At 38.4% G+C, this 11,186-nt stretch overlaps 1 protein-coding gene across 1 annotated transcript in view; it reads left to right on the top strand.

The window, feature by feature from the left end:
* MOCOS (molybdenum cofactor sulfurase) overlaps window positions 1-9,839 on the top strand; it is a gene marked incomplete at its 5' end in the record, with an annotated part of 77,377 nt that extends 67,538 nt beyond the window's left edge. Inside the window, 2 exons of the mRNA XM_009075303.1 lie at window positions 3,542-3,704; window positions 9,744-9,839. Coding sequence (XP_009073551.1) covers window positions 3,542-3,704; window positions 9,744-9,829 — 249 coding nt within the window. The remainder of the gene's footprint in view (window positions 1-3,541; window positions 3,705-9,743) is intronic.
* Window positions 9,840-11,186: the final 1,347 nt, after the last annotated feature.

The following is an 11,186-nucleotide window of genomic DNA, read 5'->3' as shown; positions in this document are numbered from 1 at the left end:
CAATTATTTTATTAAATGGGGAGAAGCAGAGAAAGAGGAGTAACCTCTATCCCAGACCACCTTTTTCTACATTTCCAACATAAAAATGTGTTTTAAACATGCATTTTTAAATATGAACATCTCTCATGTCGGTGGATTTTGCATAATTATATAATGCAATGTGCCTGGTGAAAAAGGTTAGGACTTTAAACATTAATAACTTTATTATTCTTGCTGCAGATTTCAGAGTATAAAAAATTGCATCTCAACACAGAAGACAAATTAGCTTTTAATTTAAAATACAATGCAAATTCCTAGTGATCAGTGGATAAATTATATGTAAGATTACTAACATTTTTTAACTTACATAATTTAAAACCTATTCAGTGGTTCCTTTAATGTGTTCAAAAACTGTGTTAGCCTTCATGAGGACATTACTCTGAACTATGGGTGAAATGCAGCCCAAAATGTTTCAAAGAAAATTCTGAAATAAAAAAAAAACAAACCCATGTTTTTTTAGTGGATACTTTTTATTTTACAGTAAGAAAAATAGACCAAAGAAGACAGGACAATACCAAGTACTGGCTGTACTGTGCAATGATCCTTACTTATGACCGGTAGATAAGACCTTATATTGAATGATGCTTGGGATGCATCATCACCTGCCATGCTGAGAATGAAAGTGTATGCTAGCATCTATCAATAAAACCATGGTCTCCCTGCTTTCTTTCTGTCCTCCCCCTTTTAATTTGCCTCAGTAGTCAGAGATGGCCAGACAACTTCAGGGAATCATGTAGAAGCTCCATAATGCAGCATTGCTTACTGCCACATATGCTAACCTGCTTTGTTTTACTTCACAGTAAGCATCATCGATTGTTTTACTTCACTGTATTGCTTGCCTGAATCTAGGTATTCAGTGACATTTGAGTGCCCTGCCTGACCTCCTGCTGCTGAATTCCTACTGGGATGTGGATCCTTTGCAGCCTGTGTCATATCTGCTAGCCTTCAGCAGAGATCTCAGGCATAATCAGAGGTAGCCAAATTGAATCACTCTTCTCATGTGTCAGATGAAAGCAGAGCAGGCAGGCTTTGTTTGAACTTACCTATTCAGTCGCTTGTAATTATTTAACAATCCCTTCAGCCTCTTTGAAATAATGGCAGGAGATGGTTTGCACACATCTCAAGCCTAAGTACTAAGAACAGAAATTAGTATGTTCTTCCATGCTCATCTCCAGCACCTGTATTAGCAGCAAACTAGCTCTGATTGTTCGGAGCTGTCTGTGATTCTCCATCCAAGGCAGGGTACACAGTTATTTCTTTGCTGCAACTTTATTTATTGGGGTCTCAGCAGCATGTGCAATGCAATAAGTTGAAAAGTGGAGAGGAAGTAGGGCACTTGACAGTGCACAGGAGACATCCAATGAAAGGACAGGGACTCATTGCACGGCACGTGTGTGCCTCTTACTACAACAGCAAATACCCAGGAGAAGGAGAAAAGTGTGTTGAGGACCTACAGTTGTGTGCAGCATCTCAGAGTGGAGCATGAAGTTAGTTGCTATTATTTAGGACCTACCAGAGGTATTTTGAGTGGAAGGTATTGATTATTTCAAATACCTGCTACCTACTTAGTTGGGCTTAGTTTATAATGCCTGACAGCATGTAAGAACTAGCTGAAGCTCTGATTAAAGAGAGAATGGGTTTTTTTGTTCATAAAACCTCTTGCCTTCATTGAAGGTTAAGCAAACACTTCGCTATTGCTGTCCTGAAGTGGAACCAAAACAACTGAATGTTACAATAGGGAACTAGGAACTTTTGTGCTCTTTTTCCATTTTTCTGCTTTTTAAGTTTATTCTACTTTTTATACCTTGCAAATCCTGTAAAGATCTGTTGGATCCATGGGAGGATGTATTCCCAATTAGTGATCTTCTGTTTTGAAAGGGAGATTTGTTAGCAAAAAAATTCTTGCAGCTCTCAGATGATCACCAGCTGTTCAAATGCATTTTGTAGTCTAATTATACAGGATAACCAAAAATACTGGTCTCTCCAAAGAATAATTTCCAGTAAGAACAAAAGTCTGTTCTTCAGCTGATATTGCAGTCTTTAGGCTACAATTCCCCTTCTAAAAAGACCAGCAAAGGTTCACATCATTTAGGTGTTGGCAGTTTGAAGTGCTTGGACAGTGTGGTTTCAAATGACATTGTCAAACCTAAAGTTTCCATTTTTACTGAACTTTTCATTCATGTTCATTAAAAAAAATAAAGCCAAAGAATCTTACTAATCAAATAGGTTGATAAAATACATTTCTTATCTTTAAATTTTTTTTCAGGTTTTTTTGTTTTCAATACAGTTGATAGCACTGTGGCCAAATTATTTAGAGTTTAGCTTTGATAAAAGTTTTCAGTTCCAGCATACCTGCCCTCAGCTTTCTCTAGTCAGGCTGTCGGGGTCAAGCTACTGCTGCAGGCTCCTGTAAAACCTGGAAAAGTTTATAAGAGTGGGATTCTGGGGGGCTTTGGATAGAGCACATGCTAAACAAAAATGTGATTTTTAATTAATCTAGCCAGTGCTTCCAGCCATGCTTTATTTCAGAGCATCAGGCTGTGCTTGACATATCTTTTACTCAGTATTTTTTGATGAAGTCTTTTGACTCGACTAATTCACGTGAGCTGCACTCAGCTTTTCTACAAGAATTCAACCAAGTTCAGCTGTAGTTAACTTTTCTCTATATTCAACAGTGACTATTGGCATACGTGAGCTGATGAATATGTTTAAATGACCAGCTTTATGTTAAAAGAATGATATTAATATTTAAACATTCTGGAGGAGAAAGCAGATAATATCACCCAAAGGCATTACTAAAATTGCTCTCCTTTCTTTGATTTCAAGATTACCATCTGTGTAAGCATCAGAAACAGATGTTCTTTTCACCAGAAAACTGTATGTGAAAGCAAGGACAATATGCTTGTATAGGCTATTGGATGTAAAGAGTGTTATAGAAGTAATGGAAGAACAGATAGCAAAGCAAACAATGTGTTTTGTTGTAAGGGGATCTGGAGAAATTATCAAATGGATTTTTTCAAAGGGATTAGTTGATAAAGTGGTTCCTGTTTTATGAAAAATCAGGTTTGTCAGAATTTTGAATTTCACATTTTTCTTGCTTTCTGTTTGTTTGGCTTTGCCTTAATTCATAAAACTCCCATGAAATGGTTTGTAAGTTAAATGAAAATTGTTGGGGAAGAGGTCCTAAAAATGGATGAATATAAAACTAAAAAGTGTTTCAAAGGTTGTTTATTGTTATAGCTCAGCTAAATCAAAGTGTATTATAATATGTAACAAATGAGAGTAATTTGGTTTTGTTTTGTCAGCTTGGTGCAGTGATATCTTTATCTTTGATTTGCAGTTAAGGTTTCTGTTATAAAAGGCCGACATTCGGTTGTGCAAGTTTTCCTGTTTTCAGAGTTTCATTAATGGATTCTTCTCCCTCTCTTTTCTTTTCAGCATGAATCTATTAATGCAGCTAACATTTTCTGAACCTTTGTATCCCCTCCTGATGCTTTCCCAGGTTACAGAATGGCCAGTAGGAAACCAGGGCTTGCTGTATGATCGGAACTGGATGGTTGTCAACCAGAATGGAGTCTGCATGACTCAGAAGCAGGAGCCAAGGTTGTGTCTTGTAAATCCCTCAATTGATCTGAAACAAAAAATTATGGTCATTCAGGCAGAAGGTTAGTAAACAGCATCCTATTCTTCCCTTACTTATTGGCATCAAAGTTCTAGGCAGAGACACCTGCATGCACCCACCAAACTACTGAACGCTGTGAATGCTTACTGACCTCAGGGACAAGTTCTGTACCAGCTGTGGGCAATGAAAGCCCAAGCTGTAATATATATCCTTGGTGGGTGGTTTCCTAACTTGGTTTTGGTATGGACAGAGAGTAGACAGTGACTTCCTATGTGCAGTCATAAAGTGGATGCTCCAGGAAGGAGAAAGGAACAGATAGATGTGGAAATTTACTGACTAGTGTATCTCTCCACATCATGAAGTCTCATAGCCTGAAGGGACTGTTATTGCTGCAAAGGTAAAGGAATAGAAATCTAACATTTAACACCCTGGCCAGACCTTCCCATTTTATACCTCTCTTCCTCCTTTCATCTGCAAGATGAGAGGGGTAGAGTCTTCAGTGGAAATTAGTATGAATTAAAATAAGGGCCAGACATTATTTGACTCCATTAAATACTTGCACTAGCAGGCAAATATTTCATGATGTTTTTGCTTCTTGGGATTTATCAGAACCTTTTTTATTCTCTGCTGAGTTTAAAAAAAAAACAACTTATGGAAAGTGTTACAGAAAGCCCTTTGCTACTTGGGGGTAAAAATTATTTATTTTGCTAACAGTGCCCTTGGCACTGAATGCTGGAACAAGTTTGTATTCCACAAAAGTCATTATTAATGCCGAGTTTGCATGTGTCTGAATGGTATGCATCGTTTCCCCTGGGTCTAACATTTAGTCAGCCTGTATATCTTAACCATTAATAATATATGTGCCCACATTTTCAGCAGCTAGAGCAAAACAAGGGAACCTATCTTTAGATTTTTCATGCTTTATTAGAAATCCATGAGTGGATCTGTAACTACAGTCTCCTTTCTATTTGTACCTTACAGTTCTTGTCCTCTCTAACTGTCTGAGCACTCTCCATAGAATTACATCTGACCAGCTGATTCCTTTCTCAAATGTACATTTGGATACTTCCACTAATTGTGTGCTAATTTGTGTGTTTCCAATCCCAAGCACAATCTAGTCTCTTCTTAGGAATTCAGATTGGCTCACTGGCATACACACACTGCTGCTTTCCACTCTTCCCTCTGTAATATTTCTTTGAATTTATTTCAAATCTATGTGGAGCACCTTGCACCTCAAATTTTTGTAGTACAGCTGCATAGACAGCCTTATCCCACAACTTTTAAATTATCAAGTGTGGCAGAACTAATTATTTCTAGAAATTCAGTTCCTTACCATCTCTCTTCCTTTCTGCCCATACCTCTTGCTTGCAGACACAGTGTGAAGTCTTGTCCAAACTTTCTCCATTATCTTTTTCAGAAGTTGTGCCTTTTGATTGTTTCATTCTGCTCTTCTGGGTTCTGTTCTTTCTTTCCTTCGTAGTACCACACTGTTCAGACAAGGGTGCATCCATTAGTATGTTCACCTGTCAATAATACCTGCAGTGGCATACTTACTTCAGGGAGTCAGGAAGAAGTATTCTCAGGCAAAAATTACAGTCAAGACACCCATTTCTCACTGAGATTTACAATCTCTTGCCATAGTTAGGGCCATGGGGAAATTTGCCTTTAAATCCTACATTTTTACTTTGTGTTATTTTTGGAGTTTTCACTGTCTTTTACCATGAAAGAGAAAATTGTTTCCACCCAGAAGTGATTGTCCAAGTCTATGGATCATTCTTCCTCCTGAAAGTAATTGATCAGATCGCCAGTGTGCCCCAACGGGAATGTCATTAGCATTTATTTATAGTCTGCTTTGGTACAGTCAGTGTGTAAGAGTGGAGTCATTTTATTCTTTGTATAATGACTCTAGATAGCAAAATCCTAGCCCATGAGGTGGTCTGGTTTTATAACAGTCTTTTATAACCATCCTGCTGGTTTTTACTCTCAAGGTGTTCTTGCAACCTGTGGCATTTTTTTAATGCTTGGCAGTGAGATGGTGGCTCTCTTTTCCTTGGGGAGTCTATTCCAGAGCTTACTGCTCATAAGATAGCACAGAAATGGGAGCACACACAAACCAGCAGGGTAAGACTGAGCTGATAAATCTGCAGGAACTTGTTTCAATATATGTTTTGTTTTCTTTCCTCTTACCTGCAGTCTAAATGCATGATTTGTTTGTTGGTGTTAAACGTTTAATTTTTCTTTTATCCCTTTGCATGCGTGGATCAGTGTTATATCTCCCACTTAAATTATTTCATCACAAATAAATTTAGTTTAATAAGTTGACTCTTTCCTTGAAAATCCCATGTTAGTCACTGCTGCTTTTGTCATCACTTTTGCCAGCTTGTCAGTAGATTGTTGCTAATTTAGGACCTGAAGCTGAATGCTGCATGTGGAGCTGGAGCAGTGATCCATGTGGTGGGGAGCAGCAGAACTCTGTTGAGCCAGCCTGGCTGTTCCGCAGCTCAGAGCCTTCTCTGGCCTGTGTCGGTGGCTAATGTTATTTCAGAGTTGTAGCACTTAGCCTGCTGACTAACAGCCACCTGCAGGTCTCTTCCAGCTTTGTTGCTTTGTGAGTTATTTCTCCCATGGAATGCCTCCTTCCCAAACTGCCTTTCCTCAGCTACAGCAGCATGCATCTTTCCAGGATGCGCTTTGTTTCCTCCAGCTCTCCTCCCTCTTCACAGTGCCTGGGCAGAGTTTCTCTGTTCTCCTCATTTCCTGAATCCCCTCACTCCAGGGAATATGAAAACCCAGTAGCTCCCAGCTGACTGAGTGTCAACTGCAGTCAACCCAGCTGCCTCCCTCCTGCTCCTCTGCAAGGAGGCTGTAACCATTCTGTTTTCTCTGCCGGTTCCACTGCTATCTTCTGTGCTTTTCTCATTGTGAGAGCAGGCTGTGGCACAGATCTACATCTAGAGCGTGCTTTGCTGTCTGGAGGGAGGTGTCTCTCTCCAAAAGAGAGAGCCTAAGGCAACTGTGCTGCTGGAATAGGTGCCTCTGGTAAGTGCCTAAAGCCAAGTGGGACGAATCCCACATAGCTGAAGTATGCAACATTTTAAAGAACATTTTGCTGTTACGCTATTAGATTATGGTGAAGACTTTATCTGTGCCACTTTTAAAACATAATTAGTCTGTTCTCTCTCCCCTTCCAGGCACATGCTCTCCTTTCCCTCTAGAACTTTTCATGAGTGGAAAATTTGTTTATGGCTATTTTATTTCAATATGGTTTAATATTCTCTGTCTTCTCTGTCCAAGAAAATAAAATTGTCAGCATGATTTAGTGTGACAGTAACAACTCTAATACCTTTTGCTGAATTCTGTGTGCTGAGACACGATTTCAGGTTCTTTCTTTAACCCTTGCATGTTGGGTGTCTCTGTAGCCCATCTAACAACCAGCCTTGGGTGGGCAGACTGGCTGTCCAACTGACCTAGCTGTGCAATCCTGTCAGTGCTGTGGGTAGCAAGGACAGCAGTGTGGGGCTCTACACAAGGCCAAAACTGCCCGAAGGCTTAGGATCTTTCCCTGGCATGTCTGCAAAATTAGTTGGCTTGCATGGCAGCTGGGGAGCTCTGGGTATTTCCCTGATCCCTGAGAAAAGGGGGGAGAGTGGGGAGAGAGGAAGGGCTCATGCCTGATCTCTCACTGGTTGTTCTTTATTGCATTAGAGTGAGTGAGATTTTGAGAAACTGCATTTAATAATTTTGTCAGAATTATTTTCTTAGGCTATGTGGTTGTTAACAGGCATTTTCTATTTTTTTTTTTTATGTGAAGGGTGTAACAAACCCTTGTTATCACAGAACTCACTTTGAGAAGATCAGTGTAACTCTAAATCAGCCCCCATGGAGAAAAACAACTTCTTGGATCTCAACTGAAGTTGTTAGTGGTTAGGCTCCCAGCAACTTAAAGGTGGTCAGGAGTAAGTGCCTTTATTTCCTGAAGCTGTATTACATGAGTGGGAATCAAGGGAAATCTTGTTGCCCTGCTCCATCAAGTGCATGGGGGCACAGATTACAGTGCGTTTGTTCCTGACATGCACAAAAATCAACCAAACAGAATTTGGCTGAGAATACATTTCTGTGGAAGAAGAATTTCTTTATTTCCATTTTAGCTAACAATCAGCATTATTCTGGCAAGTGGGGCCTTAGTTTGCCACTGAACAGTGGGAGAAATTTTGAGTGTTGAGGAGGCCCTTTAAAATATTGGAGTAAAAATGTGCAAGCAAAACTGAGCAAATAATTACACTTTATGGAGTTTATTGTGCCTTCAAATAGTCATGCATTACTGCCAATAAAAATAATGGGAATTAAGTGCATACACTGATGAAAGAATATACATGAATAGTTTATATTTCAGTCTATTGAAATAACAGGCCTCTAATTTTTCTCATTGACTGAAAATAGGAGCTATAAAGATAAGAATATTTTTATATTAATACTCTGAGCACATCTGTGAATTTTATTATCAAGCAAATGACCATGGAGAATGACAGCTTTTACATTTTACTAACTGGCAATATTCGACTTTATTTTTTTTGCCTTAAGATAGAATAAAATTGTAATTAACAATGTTTAACTGACCTAAACATCACCGTAAAATGTGTACTGTTTGATAAAAATGTTGTACACTTGCTGGTATAAAACCAGGGCTTTTTAAAGCCCTGAAACTCTATTTTAAGAAATTGTGTGAGTATGCCTTTCTTAGAAAGTGTCTTTAAATGATGTAACAATTAAGAATGCATACAGGACAAAACCTTTCAAACTCTTCTTTTCCAGAAGGAATGATACCAATGTTTAATCGTTTCAAAGTACAAGAGCATTTGTGCTAGTCTATAAGATGATAACATTGGCTTCTTTTTCAAGTTGTTGCAAGCTAGCTCAAAGCATTTATTACATGTATTATTTTCCTAAGTGAACTGAATTTTTGCTACCCTTGACCAGAAATCTAAGGAGATATATATATATATATATATATACACTAAGATTGTTAATTACAGTAGACTACTTTCTGTTTTGTAAAACATGCAAGGAACAGACTTAATAGTTGTGTTATAGTCAATCTGAACTATATTTCATTACTCTTCAGAAGAAAATAAGCCAGCACAATTTCACCACATGACAGAGCTGGTAAAGCTTGATTCTTATTTGTTTTACAATAGTTTAAAGAGGAAGTAGTGAGTAAAATCAAAATGTGCTGTTATAAAGCTGGGAAATGGGGGGTCAGAGTCTTTGCTGGTATGTGTTGCAGTATAATGGAAATGCTGGGTACATTACAGCCACACAGTAAACCCCTTTGTTCTTCATTTAAGATTATTGTTTTCAGTTAACAGAAAGAAAAACAGTGCAGCTTTTGGTTTTGTTTCTAGTAGACTACAGTACCCTTGCCTTTTCTTTGCCTCATTCTGTTCAAGATAAGAAAACTATGGAAGAAGTTGTTAACGTAGATCATTACCAGGGATTCCTCAGCTGGTTTAAACTTGAAGATGAATAGATGGGAATAATTCTCGGATTAGTGGTTTCCATACATTTTATCTTTAAATTATTGTAGTTTTATGGCACATTATATTTCTTTGCTTGAACAGACTGTGCTTATTTTTCATCTCCACTCTCTCTGTCTTTCATCTTTCAGGTCATTCAATCCCGCTACTCCAAAAAAACCCCAACCTGACAGTGTTTAACCTCATCTCCTGACTTGCTAGAGAGGCCACAACAGTGATAAACACATCCTTTCAATAGAAACAGTGGATGAGACAGTAATTCTGTGCTGGTTTCATTACACGAGATACATAGAGAATGAAGTTACTCAAAGCTGAAATTGTATATTCATTAATACGGTTTGAGTACGAAGGACATTGCAGCTTTTGCTCTTTGCTTTATCATTTGGAGCCACCTGCAGGCAGAGAATATAATTCTAGCAAAAAGAAAGAATTTTTGATTTGCTGTTTGCAAGGCTGCTGAGATTGTGAACAGAGGAAAAACCTTTTTCATGACCCTATGATTCTGCATAAATGTTTTATTTAATATGACTTGGTCTCTGCCCATCTAGGCATGGACCCAATATCTGTATCCCTAGAAGACAATACTGGGAAAGAGGCTGTGATCTGTGAGAGTAAAGTCTGTTCACACAGGTGAGTGAGAGCAGAGTGGTATTGAAGGTGAAAATCACTGTAGTGATGCTCAGTGTGAATGGATGGGCACACAGGGGCAGAAGCCCTTAAAAATAGGGGATGGGAGGAGGCAGCATGGGTGGTAGGTAATGAATTACTTAGTGGACCAGGAGAAGACATTTAAATAGGTAATTTTTCATGTTCAGCATGTCTAATAGGAAACAGTAAAAAATAAAAATGAAAAAGGGGAGAAAGGATGGTACACAAAATTGACTTAGCACTCACTTGAATGAGGGAGATCTACTTTTTCACTTGCTCCAAGCATGAGAAAAGGAGAAGGTGTCCCCAGTTACTTCCAAATGCCAAGCAGGACTTGAATACAGTTCCTTCATTTATTAGTAATGATGCTGCACAAATTCAAAATTGCTAGAAACTTCTAAAGTTATAAACAGCTTTCCATATTTACAACCCTTCTTAATTCTGTTTTGACCAGTCATGTTGATCAGTGTCCCCTTAACAATCTTGGGATGATTGCAGGTGTGTTATGTTAAATAACATTAACTCTAATCAAGAGACATACCACTTCAGTGAAATATAACATTATGAATAAATTAATTTCCTATCAGTGAACTTAAGTGTTTATCCATCATCTTTTTAAGAACTTCCCCCAGTCTCATTAAGTTTTCTGAGTGGGAATGTATCAAGTGCCCTCCTAAAGTACATTTGCATTATCTACTGTGTTTCTTTTCAATGAGTCTCTTGGTAAGTCCAGCTAAAAGAGCCACTTAAAGATTTATGTCCTCCTTTAACCGAGGTATACTAATTCTTTGTAACCCTCTACATTTGCTTCTCTGAGAGTAACACATAAACAAACCAGCAGAAGACCTGGCATTTTCCCCATGGAGCCATGCAGGAAATGATCTTCTCCTCCTTTTCTACTAGCTATTCAGATGATAAAGAGGATCTTTTCCTCAGAAGTGTATTTTCCTCAGGTAGTGGAATTCACCAAAGAGTAATTTGTTTTAACCATCTGTCCCACTTCCCTTATTGTTGACTCATCCCTAGCATCCCCACGGTAAGCCCATCTATTACAGGCTGTAAACTAGCCCAAGTTATCTTTCTCTCTGTGTGCATAAAATTTGGTGCCATACCATTTATTGTAGCTTCTCTTTCATGTAACTGACTGTCTTTTTTAACATATCAAATTGCAATTTTTTATGGAAAACTGCTTGGAGTTCTAAGGAGGAAGAAAAGGACAGAATGATAAAGGGGATATGCGAGACAAATTGCACAGAGTGGACTATGATTAGCAAATAAGACAGGAAGGCAGAATGAGTGTACAGCATTGATGAGGCTCTGAAACTGCTCAGAGATCCAACAGC

This window comes from Acanthisitta chloris, unplaced genomic scaffold, assembly GCF_000695815.1.
Source record: "Acanthisitta chloris isolate BGI_N310 unplaced genomic scaffold, ASM69581v1 scaffold10545, whole genome shotgun sequence".
Classification (NCBI taxonomy): Eukaryota; Metazoa; Chordata; class Aves; order Passeriformes; family Acanthisittidae; genus Acanthisitta; species Acanthisitta chloris.
The sequence above is the reverse complement of the archived record's forward strand: the minus strand, read 5'-3'. Positions and strand labels throughout refer to the sequence as shown.